Raw genomic sequence first — 19,359 nt, forward strand, 5'->3', positions numbered from 1 at the left:
CAGATGAAAAAAATCTTAGAAAATTTTAACCACTTTCAAAGAGACAGCACACTGATCTGCCCCTCCCAGCCCACTTCATCCCTGCAAGTAAAAAGGATCTTTGTACTTTAAAATTCTACACCCTCCTATCCAAACACTATTGCTCAGATAACGTTAGGTGAAAAGAGGAAAATTCTAAAGTATATAAACACGGTGATTTGAATTCTGTTTAAAAAACAAAACATTAAAAATGTATTGATAGTTTAGGTGACAGGTTTTTTCTTCTTTTTCCCCTAACACTAGTAAAAAAAATATTTTAAAACATTAAGTGTGGCATGGTTTTTAAGCAAAAATCATCATAAAGACCAGTCACTTTAGGTTAGAGTCCAGCCTCTTCCAATCACCCCCAGCATCAGTTCTGAACTCATGCAGTATCTGAGCCAAACAGAAAACTCAAGGTAGCCCCGAGTTCCCCAGGAGAACCTCAAAACTGCTCTGGTTTCAAACACCACACAAATAATCTTTTCTTGGAATCTCTACAATCATTTCTTGGAATCCAAGATATGTATCTCATTTTAAGAAATGTTTTATAACCTAGCAAACAAAGTGTTTAACAGGAAACAAAATGAAGAGATATCCACATGGAAAAATGCTGATTCCATGTGTTCCACATGGAGGCAACAGGGGTTTGGGGTTTGGGGCCCAATACCCTTAAACAAAAGAAGGGACACAGTTCACCCTCACCTTCCACAGCCGGAAGGTAAATGTCTGATGGAAGCTGACATCTCATCTAATCCAAATGTAACTGAATATGACCTTTTGGGTAAAACTTTCTCTTCCGTCCTAACAAGGGATACTGGCAAGTTTACATTGTGTTGAATTTGTTACAATGGATTATGGATGTCTTTAAAAACTTGTTGGAAGAAATGGTAGAAAAAGTACGTATGTGTCTGAGGGGTGTAGCATGTAGTGATGTACAATAAAGATTAACTCAGCAGGTCTGGGTTGTCCAAACCCTGCACATTTCAAAGAAAGGGTTGACTCTTGCCTGGTACGTGGGGGATAACCTGGGCTCTTGGGGTTTCTGCCTCTTAAACATGTCTTTTTAGGCCCAGTGCAGTGGCTCACACCTGTGGTCCCAGCACCATGGGATGCTAAGGTGTGAGGATCACTTGAGGCCAGGGTTCAAGACCAGCCTGGGCAACATAGTGAGGCCTCTTCTCTAGTTTATACATATTTTTTTTACCTGAAACTTGGCCACACAGTGTCAGCTTGACCTCTGGAGGGGCTGGTGAGTAATTAAAGTTAGCCACATAGGCAGTCAGCCATACCTATATGACAGATCCCCAGTTAAAAACCCTGGACACCAAGGCTTGGATGAGCTTCCCTGGTTGAATGGGTGTTATCACATATCACTGCTGGGAAAACTGAACACTGCCTGCATGAGTCCACTGGGAGAGGATGGCTGCAAGCCTGTGCCTGGTGTCTCCTAGACCCTGCCTATGTGCCTTTTTCCATTGTTGATTTTAATCTGTGTCCTTTCTCTGAAAAAAAAAAAAAAAAAAAAAACCCCTTAACTGTGAGTAAAACAGCTCTGCTGAATTCTCTGAGTCTTTCTCAAAAATCACAGAACCTGATTTGGGAACTTCTGAACTGAGGTCACCATTTTGCTAACGTGATGGAATTACAGACCTGGGGCTCACTACACAAAGGTCAGCTCAACAGCACCGCGTTAGCTACAGCCACACAGGTGGTGCGGCTGCTCACAAAGTAACATGACAAAGTATTTCATAACAAAGAGAAATGTCTGAAGACAGAATACATAACCCTATCATAGACTAGTACAACCTGTTATACAATAATGTAAGCAACATTTTTCTAACAATTCCAAAACCACTAGTGTTAATTATAAGGCAGATGAAAAGACTTTTTGGCTAGGTGCAGTGGCTCACATCTGTAATTCCAGCACCTGCCAAGGCAGGTAGATCACCTGAGGTCAGGAGTTCAAGATTAGCCTAGCCAACATGGTGAAACCCTGTCTCTACTAAAAATACAAAAATTAGCTGGGCGTGGTGGCGTGCACCTGTAATCCCAGCTATTCCGGAGGCTGAGGCAGGAGAATTGCTTGAACCTAGGAGACAGAGGTTGCAGTGAGCCAAGATCACGCCACTGCACTCTGGCCTGGGCAACAGAGAGAGATTCTGTCAAAAAAAAAAAAAAAAAAAAAAAGCAAGACTTTTCGCATCCAGGCAGAGGTTAAGATGTACACACAGGCACATGTATGCACATGCACACACACAAACTTTTCTTAGTAATGAGGGTAGCCCTACAACTCAGCAACAAAACTAGTGTAAAGGTCCACAACTGGTACTAAAATGATACAGGAGGGGGCTGTGTGGTCAAGCGGATTAGACAACACTGTGAGGCAGACGCTGTGTGGCCCCTCCTGATGACAGAAGGACCAGTCTGGCCATTGTGCACTCTATGCCCTGTGGCGCCACACCCAGTGATCACTGTAAACTATGAGCTATTTTAAATACCGCAAAAACAAAAACCTCTAACAAGGTTTCTGTAAAAGATGACTACATAAATAATTACGTCACTTTACAAAGACTTTCCATCTTATTCTGTGGTCCAAAATAATCTAAAGAACAAAAAAATTGCCTGTGCTCCGAAGACTAGAGTGAACTCAGAATGCTGTTCTCTGCCTGGAGCCTTCTTAACATTTTTAATAACCTTTGCTATCTCCTCTGCGGTTATTTATCTAGTCTAGCACCTTTGGGGTCGATTGTAGTCTCTTTCTCTAGGAAATCATTTCCTCTGCAGCAGAGTCAGCACATATTTTTTATAAAGGGCCATACAGTAAATATTTCAAGCTTTGGGAGCCGCATGGTTCTGTCACTGTAGCATGGATGCAGCCTTAGGCAATAGGTAAACGAAGAAATGTGGCTGTGTTCCAGCAAAACTCTACTGAGAAGAACAGATATTAAACCAAATTTGGCTTGCCAACCCCTGCTGTAGCGTTTCAAACTGATTATCATAAAGTAGCATGTATTATTCTCTTGTACATTTCTCCTTTTTACTACACTAATGTATATGTGTGCTTTCTATTTTTTTTCTCTTGATCAGGGCCACAAAAGATCAATTTTGGCCAGGCATGGTGGCTCATGTCTATAATTCCAGCACTTTGGGAGACCAAGGTCGGCAGACTGCCTGAGCTCAGGAGTTCGAGACCAGTCTGGGCAACAGACAGAGACCCTGTCTCCAAAAGCAAACAAACAAAAATTAGCTGGGTGTGGTGGCACATGCCAGTGATCACCCGCTCAGGAGTCTGAGGTAGGAGCATCACCTGAGCCTGAGAGGTTGAGGCTGCAGTGAGCTGTGATCATGCCACTGCACTCCAGCCTAGGCAACAGAGATCTTGTCTCAAAAAAAACAAAACAGGCTCGTAGCTCACGTCTGTAATCCCAGCACTTTGGGAGGCCGAGGCAGGCCAATCACTTGAGGTCAGCCTGGCCAACATGGTGAAACCCTGAAACCCTGTCTCTACTGAAAATACAAAAATTGGCTGGGCGTGGTGGTGCACACCTGTAGTCCCAGCTACTTGGGAGGCTGAGGCAGGAGAATCGCTTCAACCCAGGAGGCGGAGGCTGCAGTGAGCCGAGATCGCGCCACTGCACTCCAGCCTGGGTGACAGAGTGACACTCTGTCTCAAAAACAAAAAACAAAAAACAAAACCAAAAAACAAAAAACCCAAAAAGATCAATTTCATTATTCTTTTCAACAAGCCAGCTTTTGAGTTCTAGTTAAGCATGGTAGATTGACCATATGTGTCTTTTCTTCTAAGTCCTAAAAACAGGAGGAATAAATATGATACTCATCTACAAGGACAAAGCAAAGAGGAGATCAAGAAAAAGAGATTAATTTTTTTTTAATATGGAAATTGTTTGGATGATTTGTGACCAATTTGGGAGAGGGAAGGAATGCACAAGCTGGGTGCTCATAGAAGGATGCTGTGAAGAGGTGGGCTGGCTGACCAGCAGGACCCCAGAAAGTGCTATGCTTGGAAGCACTAGACAGAGTAGCAATGGGGAGAGGACAGGTCTTAACTCCGCAAACTGGTCAGACAGTGTGTTAACTACTGCTATCCTCCTCCTTCAAGAAACAAATATGTATGGTTTGAAGAATATAAACTGGAAAGCCCTCAGGCTGAGGAATACCACACAGCGATCAAGGAAAACAGCAGCAGCAGGATACTCATCTGCTTCCAGAATGCCAGAAACCAGGTCACAGAAGCCAGACTTATACCCACAGGAGACCACACGATTCCTTTCTAGAGAAAGCTGATCAGCCCCAAAGACAAGATAGTGACATCTATAGATCCCACAGAGACAACATGGCTTTCCACCTGGTCACTCAAGGGCAGGCCCACGATTAGATAAACTTCATCACACACGAAGACCTCACAATCCTATCTTTTATTGCCTCCTATCCTGGAACAGTGAAGAAAGACTAAAAAAATGAAGGCAAAGAAACAGAAAATATAATCAATGTAGTATTTTTTAAAAAGCTTAAAAAAAAAACTATCTTCAGAAAAATAAAGTTACTTCAATTGTGGGAGACAAAGAATGCTTTTTAAAGACTTTAACCAGTAAACAAAATCAAAAAACAATAAAAGAGGTCTCAGAAATTAAGCACAGGATAGTTTTTAAAAACTCAACAGAAGGGCTGGAAGTCAAAGGTAGCTCTCAAAAATAAGAAAAAGACAAATATAGGTAAGAGTAAGTGTTAAATGTCAGAACAAGGAAAAAAGAATATAGAAATTAACCAAAGAAATAAGAAAAATTTAAGAAATAAAGGACATGTTAACAAATTAGAAGGATACTACAGTATTCAATGGATTAATGAAAAAATGCATTTTGAAAACACAACAAAACAATCATTCTTACTAAGGAAGGCCTTAAAATTCAAACAGACATTTAAGGGAAACTGGAAATAAACATGAGTTTACATAATTTGGCCAGATGGAAAGGAAAAAAAATACAAAAAACTATGAAAGTGTGAGGAGCACAAGGAAGAACAGATAAGCTGCGAAACAGAGTAAGGGTCAGAGACTAGAATGAAAAAGCTCCGTGCTAAGAGGAAAAAAAAGATTAAAGAGAACTGATAGCTGGAGGAGGCAGGCAAAGAACAAACAAAACATGCATAATTGCAGCTCCCAAATCAGAAACCAAAAGAATAGACTGGAATTAATATTTAAAGATACAATTCCTGAGATAATAGCAGCCTCAAAGCTAAATATTGAAAATGCCAGGAAAAACTGGCCCAGAAAAGGAAATACATACGGCTCTTGAGCACGTGTAGAGATGCAGCCTCACTAATGAAAAATCAGGATAAAACTACAGTGACCAACCTAAGCTGAGAGAGATTCTACAAAGTAAACTGGCTTGTACCATGTTACATTAACAACGAAAAATTGTTCCGGATTAAAGGAGACTAAAGATATACCTAAAAAGTGAATGCCTCAACAGCCCCTGATTTGATTCCTGGACCAAAACTTTTAAAATTAATTAATTTATTTATTTATTTTACAATAATGAACATTATTTGGACAACTGAGGAAATGTGAATAAAGCTTGTAGATATTAACTATTTTAAAATTGGGATTAAGTAATAAAATCAATTAGGTATTGTATGACTAATCATTTAATTCATCAGTGTTAAGAATTGTACTGTAGGGACCGGGTGTGGTGGCTCATGCCTGTAATCCCAGCACTTTGGGAGGCCGAAGCAGGTAGATTCCTTGAAGCCAGAGTTCCAGGCCAGCCTGGTCTACATGGCAAAACCCCGTCTCTACTAAAAATAGAAAAATTAGCCAGGTGTGGTGGTGCACGCCTGTGATCCCACCTACTTGGGAGGCTCAGGCTGAGGTATGAGAATTGCTTGAAACTGGGGGGGCGGAGGTTGCAGTGAGCTGAGATTGTGCCACTGCATTCCAGCCTGAATGACAGAGCAAGACTGTCTCAAAAAACATTGTACTGAAGTTATAAAACAAAGAGAATGTCTTTGTTTTAAGGAAATATACATGCAGTATTTTCCCTAAATAAAGAGGCATTATGTCTGTGAGATTCGAACAGCTCAAAAATAATAATATGCCTACAAGAATGATTAAGAAAGTACAGTAAAATGTTAACATCTGGGGCATCTGTTTGTGTGTACCTATGTGGAAAGTGGTATGGAATATACATACAGGTTGAAAATGCTTGGAACCCGAATGTTTTGGATTTCAGATTTTTTTGGGATTTTGAAATACTTACTGGTTGTGCATCACAATCCCAAAACTCAAATCCAAAATGCTCCAATGAGCAAGCATTTCCTTTGAGCATCGTGTCGGTGTTCAAAAAATTTCAGATATTGGAACATTGCAGATTTCAGATCTCAGCTTTAGGACAGTTACTCTACATCAGGTTGCCAGCCGCTGGTTACATAGAATATATAAAGAATGTAGGGGGCACATTTTCAACTTTCTCCATTTTTTGGACGGTTTACTATTAGACAATCATGTTAAAATGAATGTCATTTTTTTTTGGAACGACTAGTCCTTTAACAAAAGATAGCTTAAAGAGAATCCACAGGGATCAAGTCAGAAAAGGTCTCTTTTGTTTTGAGACAGTCTCACTTTGTCACCCAGGTTGGAGTGCAGTAGTGCCATCTTGGCTCACTACAACCTCTGCCTCCAGGATTCAAGCAATTCTCTTGCCTCAGCCTCCCAAGTAGCTGGGATTACAGGTGAATGTCATGAAGCCCGGCTAATTTTTTTTGTATTTTTAGTAGAGACGGGGTTTCACCATGTTGCCCAGGCTAGTCTCAAACTCCTGAGCTCAGGCAATCCACCCACCTTGGCCTCCCAAAGTGCTGGCATTACAGGCATGAGCCACCCACCTGGCCCAAGTCAGAAAAGGTCTCTAACAAAAAAAAGTAGATCTCAAAGTTATAGAAGACAAGTTTATTTTATCTTGTATTTAATATGATAATTGCAACTAGGCATTTGAAACAACGGGCAGCAAAAGGCCCAGTGGCACACAGGGCAGCACATCCAGTGCAGGCTCTTTAATAACCAGCTTACATGCCACTCTGCTCACACTGGGACAATCCGGCTTCCTGAGAGCCTTCCACTACTTTTGGCCGGGTATGGTGGCTCACGCCTGTAATCTGAGCACTTTGGGAGGCCAAGGCGGATAAATCACCTGAGGTCAGGAGTTTGAGACCAGCCTGACCAACATGGTAAATCCCCAACTTTACTAAAAATACAAAAAAAATCAGCCTGGTATGATGGCGTGCACCTCTGGTCCCAGCTACTCAGGAGGCTGAGGTAGGAGAATTGCTTGAACCAGGGAGGCAGAGATTGTAGCGAGCAGAGACTGGGCCACTCCACTTCAGCCTGGGTGACAGAGTGAGACTCTGTCTCAAGAAAAAAAAAAAAAAAAAAACAGCCCGCTGAGGGTCTGGCTTAATGACTAGCATTTTATTTATTTACTTTTTTTGAGACAGAGTCTCACTCTGTCATACAGGCTGGAGGGCAGTGGTGCCATCTCAGCTCACTGCAACCTCTGCCTCCTGGGTTCAGGTGATTCTCCTGCCTCAGCCTCCCAAGTAGCTGCAACCCAACCACAGGCGTGTGACACCCCTCCTGGCTAATTTTTGTGTCTTTAGTAGAGATGGGGTTTCGCCATGTTGGCCAGGCTGGTCTTGAACTCCTGACCTCAAGTGATCCACCCATCTCGGCCTCCCAAAGTGCTGTGATTGCAGGCATGAGCCACCACGCCCAGCCCAACTAGCACTATTTAATATGTAGCAGCTCTTCTCACTGCCCTCCTCATTTCATAAAGTAAGAAAAATGGCCAGGAAAATATTAAGATACTCCATTTCATTGGTATTCAAGGAAATACAAATGTATCAATGTTTAGACAATGAAAAAATGTTCACCCAAACAGGAAAATAAACATCTAGCATAAATGTGCTAGAGACATTTTTCCTACAACTGGATCCCTCCCATCAGTAAAAGGTAAAGCTAAGCCCCAAAGTGTTAATGCTCATCACTATTTATTTCTAAAGACGATCTCCAGACAGAGAAGGAGGAAGTCTGAAAACATGACAGCCTGGAATCATGGCATAGAGGATTATATGTGGCCCCACCAAGTCTGTGAAGAAGCCCTTTGTTACAAGATGGACCGTGTGAAAGCTGCGGCCCGGCGGTGTGGGATGTGCCTCAGCTGCAGACCGCAGGCACCAATCCACATGCCAAACACCACTGCACTAACCTTTGGGGAGCAGCTTGGAACCCCGCACTTCTGGAATTTCAATATCTCTGCCTGAAACTACTTTAACCTCCATAAAATTTATAATAGCTCCAAGCAGCAGGAAAATAATAACAATATTGGTTGAGAGGCAAAAATGAAATTTCCATATCCCAGACTGGAATTTTGTTTAAAAGGGCATAAAATTTGGTTATTTCAGAATTTCAATACAATTTATTTGTTCTTAATCACTTTAGTGATTACACTGTGAACTCACCATGCTAATACCCAACTCAGGTACTATATTTGTAGGTGTCAACTTCTGGGTGGTCTGTTATTAGAATACATAGTATACACTGTCTACAGTATAATACAGTGGTTCCAGAATAGAATTTCTCATTACATAAATTGTTTAGTTTCTTATTATGTCAGCTGAAAATTAGTAAATTTTCATAGTATAAATAAAACCTGTGTTTAAGATCTATCAAGTAAAACTCAAATGAAAGCCTCAGAGCTGCGATACAATTTGGAAATATCAGATTATCTAACTTCTCATATGTTAGACATCGTGGCAGATACAAAGAAAAAAAGAAATCGGGATATCTGGACCTACTTTATTTTATTTTTATTTATGAATTTATTTATTTATTTTTTTTAGAGACAGGGTCTTACTCTGTCTTCCCAGTTGGAGTACAGAGGCATGATCTTAGCTCACTGTAGCCTCAAACTCTTAGGCTCAAGCAATTCTCCTGCCCCTGAGTAGCTGCTACTATAGGCACACATCACCACACCTGGATAATTATTTCTTTTTTTTTTTTTTTTTTGTAGAGACAGGATCTTGCTACGTTGCCCAGGCTGGTCTCAAACTCCTGGCCTCAAGCAATCTTCCCGCCTCAGCCTCCCAAAGTATTGAGATTATAGGTGTGAGCCACTGCGCCCAGATTGGAGCCACTTTGGGCAACTTTATCCTGACCTCTATGGTCACAAAGTCTGACCATTCAAGGAGATGGAACGAGGCACAGAGCAAAACAAAAATAAACAAAAAAACCCACAAACACGATTCTCCCCACCTTAGTGTGCCATTTCCATTGGCACACTAAGGTGCCAAAGGTGCTACGGTCAAAACTCAAAGGCATTTTCATAGGCTGCATAAACCACTTGCTGATTTCCCTTATTCTCTTATTTACTGCACATGTATATGTAACAGGCACGATGCTAATAACTTCACATATCATTTCATTCAATCCACAAAACAACCAGATGTTGACATTTTTATTTCCATTTTAGAGACAGGGAACTGAGGCCCAGAGAACTTCTATAATTTCCTCAGTCTGACTCATATCTGCACCCAGACCTGATGCCAGACCTCAAGCTCTTAACCACTTCCCTCTGCCATCTTGGCTGAGGCCTTTTTAAATACCTAGATCCTCCTCTGTGGTTCTCACCTTAAATGCCATTAAAACAATTAAAAAAAAAAAAAAAACTAGTAACTTCTATTCCCTATGGCTCCTCCTACTTCCCTTATGAAGAGAACACACCCCCTTGGGAGTCAGAGACCAAGCCCCAGACGAAGGACATGCAAGTGTCTGAAAGGGATCTGGATCCAGATCCGGGGCAGCACTTGTGGGAGGGGATGGCGGTGGGAGTGGGGACACGGGGTGACGGAAGGGGTACCTTTTCTGCAATGCCGTTTTCCGTAGTGTAGATCGCCATGAGCTCAGTGTCCTCATTGTCCTGCTCACCGCTGGAGGTGGCGCCTCCATTTATCACCACCTGCAGAGACAATCCACTTAGAGGCTGTTTCAGCGTGAACCACATTTTCCTCCCGCCGAAAGCCGTTTGTAATTCTCCTGGTGAGTGCATGACCAGGCATGGTTTTGATGGAGAAACATACTCCATGTACCGTATGGGGAGGCTGCCTTAGCAGAAGGCTCAGCCGGGGAGAAAAGAAATAAAATCCCAGGGCAACCTCAGCAGGGGCACCCCCACATCCTCCAGGGGAAGGGAAGTTTGGCTCAGAGGCCCATGCTGTTTGTGGACGAGGCCCAGGCTGAACAGGTGAGAGTACCCTGAGCTGCCTCGGTTAAGATCCCTGCCCACATAACCACCTGAGGCCGACTTCCTGCACCTAGAAGGGGAAATGTTCTAGCTGGAGGAACTCAAGCTTTGCTGTTCACCTAAGTAAACCAGCCCACTGGAGAACACTCCTCGGTAAGGGGCCACACCATCGTCCCGGGTTCTGCCAGCCAGTAGCAAGAGCCATAAAATATTTTTACTTTTTAGCCAAATGGTTCCACTTCTAGGAATCTATACTGGAGAACAATAATGAGAACAAAAGCTTTAACCCAAAGAAAGTAATCACTGTTTATAATAACAAATAACTAGTTTTTGTTTTTTTAGGTTTTGTTGTTGTTGTTGTTGTTGTTTCGTTTTGTTTTTGAGACGATGTCACGCTCTGTCGCCCAGGCTGGAATGCAATGGCGTGATCTCGGCTCACTGCAACCTCCGCCTCCCAGGTTCAAGCGATTCTCCTGCCTCAGCCTCCCGAGTAGCTGGAATTACAGGTGCCCACCACAACACCTGGCTAATTTTTATATTATTAGCAGAGACGGGGTTTCACCATGTTGGTCAGGCTGGTCTCAAACTCCTAACCTCAGGTGATCCACTCACCTCAGCCTCCCAAAGTGCTGGGATTATAGGCGTGAGCCACCACACATGGCTCAAATAACTAGTTATAGGCCACTGACACCCAGAATACTACAAGGGAAAAGATTTTTACACAGAGTAATATCAAGGAAAATGCACATGTAATAAATATTAAGGTAACTGTATATATGGTAAACAGTGCAACTACATTTAAAAACTACAGATTTAAAAAGTATATTAAAAGTTCAAATTCTGGCATTGTGAAATACACTACAAGCAAGCAGAAGACAAGTGATGGCCTAGGAGAAAATACAGTGCAGCAGATATAAAAAGGGTCAGTATCAATATGCGTAAAGAACACCTCAAACCAATAATAAAACCAAACAATCCAATTCATCCCTGAGAGGCCTAAGGAAAAAGGATGGAAAGGAAATGGGCAAGGGCTAGGAATATATCATTCATAGAAGAAAAACATATATACAATAAAACACATGAAAAGCTGTTTCATATCATTTTAAATTATGGAAATAATTATTAAAATTTTATTTTTAAAAAAACAAATTTAGAGGGAAACTTAAAAAACTGAACCAGGTATTGACCAAGGTATGGGGGAGAGTTACTCTCCTGTGTTCTTGGAGAGAACATGCTCTTGGTGGAATGGCCTTCGTGGAGGGAAATTTGGCAATGGGATTTAAAACAGGTATTTCTGTGGATCCAGCAATTATACTCATAGAAGCTTATCCTCTAGAAATATCCATGCAGGTAATATATATATTCAAGGTTGATCACTGCTGTAATTTATGAAATACTGAATACTTGGGGACAACATAAATGTTCATCAAAAAGACACAGTTACATTATTATACACTCATTTAGAGGAGATAATCAGCCATTAAAAATAATAAAGCACTGGACATGGTGGCTCAGGCCTGTAATCCTGGCACTTTGGAAGGCTGAGGCAGGCAGATCACCTGAGGTCGGGAGTTCGAGAGCAGCTGGCCAACACAGTGAAACCCCGTCTCTACTAAAAATACAAAAATAAGCCAGGCATGGCGTTGCACATCTGTAGTCCCAGCTACTCAGGAGGCTGAGGCAGGAGAACTGCTGGAACATTGAAAGGTGGGGGTTGCACTCCAGCCTGGGTGACAGAGCAAGACATCGACTCTAAATAAATAAATAAATAAATAAATAAATAGCTGATGTACTAATTAAAAAAAAAAAGAACTCCAAGAAATACTGTTTTTAAAAAGTTATAAAACAATAAGCCTAGAATTATCCCAACTGAGCTAAAAAAGAAAATTGTAATGACCCCACCACTTGTCTAAAAAGGACAGAAAAGCATACAGGAAAATCACAACCAGTAGGAAGGGTGCTGCCTTAGAGACAAGAACGGCAATAGCAGACACCTTTCATCTTTTTACTCACAACCCTTTGTAAGTGTTTGGATCTTTTATGATCAGGATGTATTTGTGTTATTTGTATACTGCTTTTTTAAAAATGGATAATTAAAAAAAAAAAGACATACTCCAAAATGCTAACAGTGGTTGTCCTTAATTGGTAGGGCCATTTTTGCCAACTTTTTCCCCTTTTTATATTTTGGTCATTTCCTAAAATGAGTAAGTACCATTTATTTTGATAATAGGGAAGAAATTTAAGACTAAAATCCTAGCAGTACAGCTTGGATTGAGGAGGTCCAGAGAGATTCCCAATTCATGTGTTTTTGTAGTCAAGGAAATCAGGGCAGTGAAAAATTAGGTTTCTCATTCAAGGTCATACAGATTATAACCTAGGTCTGAAGTGGGTTTTTAAGTATGCCAGAGAGGCCAGGCGCAGTGGCTCATGCCTGTAATCCCAGCACTTTGGGAGACCGTGGCAGGCAGATCACCCGAGATCACGAGTTCGAGACCAGCCTGGCCAACATGGCAAAACCCCGTCTCTACTAAAAATACAAAAATCAGCTGGGCGTGGTGATGGGCGCCTCTAATCCCAGCTACTTGAGAGGATGAGGCAGGAGAATCGCTTGAATCCAGGAGATGGAGGTTGCAGTGAGCCGAGATTGTGCCACTGTACTCCACCCTGGTCAACAGAGCGAGACTCCATCTCAACAAATAAAAAATAAAATAAAATAAAAATAAAAACTATGCCAGAGATCTCAATTAATTAGTACATACTCCTACAGAGCAGAATTCTCTTACATTACTTCAAATAAAGACCTGCTTTTAAAATTATTTCTCAAACATGTTATAGTTTTTTACACAAGCCAACTGAGTTTGTGGAGCTGGTTTACCTATAAAAACTGGCTGCTGGGAGGATACACATTCCTGGCCAAGTTCAGGTCCATGAGATGAAACTCTTAACTTACAGAGAGAACTGTGCTCCAAGTCATATCGCAGCAGTGCTCAACCCACTGAGAAGCCAAGAGCAACAAGCTCTCAGGATGAACTCTCCTAAAACACGGATCAGTTACTAAGTCATCAGAAAAACCTAGATATGATTGAAAGTCTGACTCTAGCCAAACTAACCTTCACCTGCATTTATCTCGGGTTGCTGCAGGGAACAGCAACTTTACCAGTAAGGGGTTTCCTTTGCAGGAGATGAAAATGTTTTGGAACCAAATGGACGAGGCTGTATAACACTGTGAGTGTATTAAAATATCACTGAATTGTTCACTTTAATTTCATGTTATGCAAACTTCACCTCGATACATTAAAAAGAAATCATCTGTATACATGGCACTAAGAAGATAGATTTTGAAATGAGTTAGCAATTCCTACTGCTCCCCTGACACATTCCACTCACTACTTATACATACACAAATAAGTATAATGATCCCCAACTTAAATGGTTAAACTTAGGATTTTTTGACTTTACAGTGGTACAAAAGTGATATGTATTCCGTAGAAACTGTCAAGTACCCATACAACCCCTCTGCTCTTCACTTCAGTATTCAAGAAACTGCAAGAGATATTCAACACTTCACCATAAAATAGGCTTTGTGTTAGATGCTTTTGCCTAACTACAGGCTAATGTAAGGGTTCTGAGCACATGTGAGGTAGGCGGGGTTAAGCTACGAATTGCCAGTAGGTTAGGTGTATTAAATGCATTTTAGGGGTGTAACTCTGTCATAAGTCAAGGAACATCTGTATTATAAAATGCAGACACTCCTAAGCCTAGAAAAAAAGCTCACATATTCATTCATTCAACAAATTGTGGTTGTATCCCAGGCAATGAGAATGCAGTCCTGCCTCCCTGCAGGAGCTCAGTCCAGACTGAGTGCCCTGCCAAGGAATTCCGCTGTTACACAGGAGGCAGTCAGTAGCCACAAAGAAATGCCAAGAACAGGAGTGCCACAATCAGATGCTAGCACTGGACAGCCATTCTGGGTGCAGCAGGAGAGTGGATGGGTGGGGTAAAGGAATGACCCTTTGGCACACGAGGAGACAGGAGCTGGGCCAAGGTGTTAACAGTGGTCTGGGAAAGACAGTCAGCTTCAGGAGAGAGCAATGATGTGGACTTAATGCCCCCTGAAGATTGTCTGGATGGGAGCTCTGTGGTGAGTACAGCGGGGAGATGCCATCACAGCACAGCAGGGGGCACGGGAGTAAAGTGTCCAGGCTGGGTTTCTCAGCTGGGAAGCTGGGTGGATGGAGGTGCCAGTCCCAAAGAGACTGGCAGGAGGTAGGGGTGGAATGTTTGTAAGCCAATTCAAAATGTGTTTCACCCACAGAAATCATCCAAAAAAGGAAGGTTTACTTTGCCAGGCTAGTCCAGGAAGTTTATTTAACTGTAAATACTACTGACCTAGAAAACCTATGATTTGCACAGGTCCAGCTGTCTGTCCCTGGGGACCTCAGAGCCCAGCTTCCCCCTGCTACCCTCCTGTTGCCCAGCTGAGATGTAGCTCTCCTCTCCATGCTACCCCCATCCTCTAAGGAAGCCTGTAGTAAGACGGGGACACCAGCTGGAAATGCTCTTGTCTGACTGGCTCGTCTCTGATCTATTTACGTGCAGGGGGCTGCCTAAATAGTTCTTGCCTAAATGGTTCTTACAGATGAAGAGTTCTACTGGAAGTACTAGTCTACCTTACCAACATTTTTTCCTTTGGCTTATTAAAATAGATACTCTAATGGTCTATTTTTAATGCAAAATGTAATTTTAAAAATCAAATGGTAAAAATCAGTTCTTGAGGACTGAATTTTTTATGGGAAAAGGATTAAAATGCTGATGATAGTATCAAAGCTTCATATTTTGGAACTTTTAAATATTATTTTAACTGGGAAATAAAACATGTCTTGGGAAGCTTTCTAAACTTAATAAAGTCTGGTTTTCTTTTGGGTAACTAATAGATAACAGAAGAATCTTGGCATCGTTCACCTCAGGAAATTGATCAAGTTTTTATAAAAATACCAGCAGATTAGTATACCCCTTTTGGGGACAAGATGTCCTTTCTTCTCCAAAACTATCTTAAACTAAACTCGTGGCCTTCAGTTTTGTCTCCTAAACTAACATTGTACAATCAATCAGCTATGAAAGGAGGTTTTCTCTGCCTAACCAGACGATTTCGTCTCCAATACGCAATTGCATTTGCATTGTATTTATTGAGCAACGGACACATTTCCACACTCAAAGTCAAGTCTTACACTTGTCTTTTTGCTTGTGTTTTATTTTTACTAAGCTAAGACAATGGTATTAAAGTATTTATTTCTAAACAGCTCTCCTGAGATGGTCAGAGGTGTAGGAAGCAGGAGTGACAGAAGTCATTGCCTAGAGGTGTCAGTATCACAGCAGTGCCAGGCGAAACTGACAGCTGTGTGTGCCCACATTTCTCAAGCAGAAGTGACAGTGCATGTGCTGCTTAGTGACACCTGTCAAGCGGAGGGCACTGGCACCTGCGAAACCCGACACCTCCAATGAGAGTGTTCAGAACTCAATTTCCCACTTACTATAACGTGTCTGGCCGCTAAGAGAACCACTTTATACTAAACCAATCACTTTCAGAATAGTAATAAAGTTCCCCAAATTTCTGCTTTCTATTCTTTTAACAGAAAGGTAACACACACAGTTATTAATCCCCCTCCTCCATGTGTGCACACGCCGTTATTTCCTCTTGTATCCAAATCTACTCCACAATTAAAATGTGTTTTGAATACAGAAGATAATAGATTCGTGTTTCCCAGCCTTTACTCCAAGCTCCTTTACTATGAACATGAAAACTTTCCACCTACTTTCAATATTATTAGAAATTTCAAAATTAACCACTATGAAAAATAAATTCAAGTGAGTACAGTACAACATATTCTAAACACCCAAAGCTTGTCAATCTAGATTACATCATCTCAAAAAGATGCAGCAGCGGATAGATCTAACATGACACTAGCGACCTTGAATCTGGCTGATGCAGCAAAGCCTCTAATTTTGCTTTCACTGCCTCTTCCAACAGGACGGCTCCTGTAACTCCCCAGTGCAGGTGATGCTGCTGGATGGCTCAGCCTCCACCACTCGCCTGGCCCAGCCTGGTCTTCTTAGGGCTGCCTTCTCCAGAAGGCTAAGGCTGTGGCAGCCAGAAGCACCCCGGGGATTCCAGCTGCATCTCACCTGTCCCCCAGCAGGGCGACAAGAGGAGCCAGAAGGAGCCTTACCTCTCCCCGTGCCGGCCCACAGCAGAGCTCGGGCGGGTGATGTGTCTGCCAAGGCCCACACTGAAACACTCTGCAGTGTGTGCTCCTCCCACACCCCAGGCAGGTGGTGCTGGTGACTGCTACTGTCTGCCTGGCACATATTCATGCCTGGCACTAGGTTGGGCACTTCAAACATCTTCCCTGCTAGGTGAGGTTTCTAAGAGATGTCCCTGGGGATCCTGTCCCCAGATGGATTCAAGAACAGATCCTGAGGCCAGGCAGCACATTACAGCACTCCACCCGAAACGGACCGTCCTCTCCCATTCTTTCCAGGTGCTAACACATTACAGATAACAAACCCATGTCTCTAAAATGTAAATATGGAAGGGACACAAACCCAACAAGAAAAGGGCTAACATCCCAACAGGAAAATAACTAAGGAAATAAACATGCTTCCTGAACAGTAAAAAGATGCTCAACCTTACTCATAAGAAGATATACATTAAAACTATGATGAGAGGCCAGGTGTGGTGGCTCACGCCTGTAATCCCAGCACTCTGGGAGGCCAAGATGGGTGGATCACTTGAGGTCAGGAGTTCGAGACCAGCCTGGCCGACATGGTGAAACCCCATCTCCACTAAAAATACAAAAGTTAGCTGGGCATGGAGGCTCGCGCCTGTAATCCTAGCTACTTGGGAGACTGAGGCAGGAGAATTGCTTGAACCTGGGAGGCAGAGGTTGCAATGAGCTGAGAACATGACACTGCACTCCAGCCTGGGCAACAGAACGAGACTCCACCAAACTATAATGAGAAACCTCTTTCTACCTACTAATCGGGACAAGAGCCCAGTCTGACCATATATTCTGCTGCCAAGCATGCAAGAAAACACGCATTTACACATTGCTGACGAAATTCCTCAACAGAGGGCAATTTGGTGAGTAGCCCCCTCAGCTTACCAAGGCACATCCCCTCTGACTCAAAAATCTCACTCTTGGAAATCTATCCTTCAATTACACCTGAGTGAAACAACTTATGTGCCAGGTTATTCAGAGTAGTGCTATTTGTAATAGCAAAACATTAGAAACAGTCTAGATGTCTATCTGCAGTAATTAAATACATTATGGTGTATCTATACCATGGATCACTTTGCAGTTATAAAAAACAATGAAGATAATCCTTATACACTGACACAGGTATACAGAACATCATCTGTATATCAGAAAGTGAAAAGAGCAAGAATGGAGCTACAGACACAGATCTGTAGATACAGACACTTCCTTCTACAACAAAAGCTGCTCCCCCTAAACGGAGACAGAGTAAACATCCCCCTATCCTAGGGCTATCAGTAATGACAGGCACAGATCTGGCTGGTGGTGCGGCTGGTTCTCCCTCTATTCCCTCAAAGTGCTATCAGATCCAGGGATCTTCTCTGTAATTGTTCTGTATGATGCAGTATCTTTGATCACCAGTATTACTCCGCAGGAATAAAGGGGCTAGGGAGAAGAATAGGCACAATGAAAGAATATAAATGGCCAAGGAATGCTGGCAGAAGTGTTTGGCTTCACTGAAACTCAAAATTAAAGCAATCAGATACAATAAGGTCAATATAAACTAGGCTGTTATTTATTATAGCAAAGCATTAGAAACAATCCAAAGTCCTAATGCAAGTGGAAAAGTTAGATCCATGATTTGCTATATGTCACAATTACAAGTTCTGTTTCTAATAACATTGAGATGCCACGATATGATACAAAGTTAAAGTCTTTATAAAGCAGATTGTGTGTTGATGAGAATTTTATAAAAGAACACTCAAATACTTGTTTTAAATCTCTGGAAAGAAATACATCAAGGCTGGGCACAGTGGCTCATGCCTGTAATCTCAGCACTTTGGGAGACCAATCACTTGAGCTCAGAAATTCGAGAGCAGCCTAGGCAACATGGCAAAACCCCATTCCTACTAAAAACAACAATAACAACTAGCTGGGCGTGGTGGTGCATGCCTGTAGTCCCAGCTACCCAAGAGGCTGAAGTGGGAGGATCACTTGAGCCCAGGAGGTCAAGGCTGCAGGAAGCTATGATCATGTCACTGCACTCCAGCCTGGGTGACAGAGTGAGACCCTGTCTCAAACAACAATCACAACCAAAAAAAAAAGAAATACACCCAAAATATCAGTAAAATATTTTCTGTTACTACCAAAATAACAGAAAGTGGTGTTTTTCTGGCTAGTGAGATTTTAAATTATTTCTTTTCCTCATTTTACCATTCTGCATTTTCTGCAGTGAACTTATTTCTCTTGTAAATGAAGAAAGTTACACAAATAATGAAAAAGGGACAGAAAATACACATATGAGAACTACAAAAAAGAGGCAGAAGAACATATCAGCATTCTTGCTTCTTCCATTTCACCCCAACGATGTAGTTTGTACCGTAAAACCTAGGGAGAACTATGGATGCTTAAAAACATCCATTTTAAGGGCAATTTAAGAGGGTGGGGAATGTGACAACTGAGTGATTACTGCCTCGAAACCTCCAATATCATATCTTCCTCCTCAAGTACTTTATCAAATCCTAGCAGGAATGAACTTTTTCTCCAATAGAATTATGGGCTTAGATTATGGTAAAGAAATCAATCTGAAATATTTTATCTCTAATCATTAAAGCTAAGAAGCCTGCCTACCTAGCTTAGGCAAATAAAAGTTAGTGGGGGTGGGGATTAGGAATTTAGAAGTGGGGATTCACCTAGAAGAAAGGAAATCTGAAGTAGTCCTGGAAGTGCAAAAGGCACAGGCAGGAATAGCAATCAGGGGTCAGAAGAGA

General features: G+C 42.0%; 1 protein-coding gene across 7 annotated transcripts in view; it reads right to left on the minus strand.

Annotated features, from left to right (window-relative positions):
* Positions 1 to 19,359, minus strand: part of SLC23A2 (solute carrier family 23 member 2) — a 149,974-nt gene that overhangs the window by 50,575 nt on the left and 80,040 nt on the right. For 6 of the 7 annotated variants that reach the window (XM_016937398.4, XM_016937397.4, XM_063802999.1 and 3 more), the window contains one exon: positions 9,951 to 10,049. The exons of the other annotated variant lie outside the window; for it this stretch is intronic. In XM_016937398.4, coding sequence (XP_016792887.1) covers positions 9,951 to 10,049 — 99 coding nt within the window. The remainder of the gene's footprint in view (positions 1 to 9,950; positions 10,050 to 19,359) is intronic. 7 annotated transcript variants of the gene reach the window in all.

This window comes from Pan troglodytes, chromosome 21, assembly GCF_028858775.2.
Source record: "Pan troglodytes isolate AG18354 chromosome 21, NHGRI_mPanTro3-v2.0_pri, whole genome shotgun sequence".
Lineage (NCBI taxonomy): Eukaryota > Metazoa > Chordata > Mammalia > Primates > Hominidae > Pan > Pan troglodytes.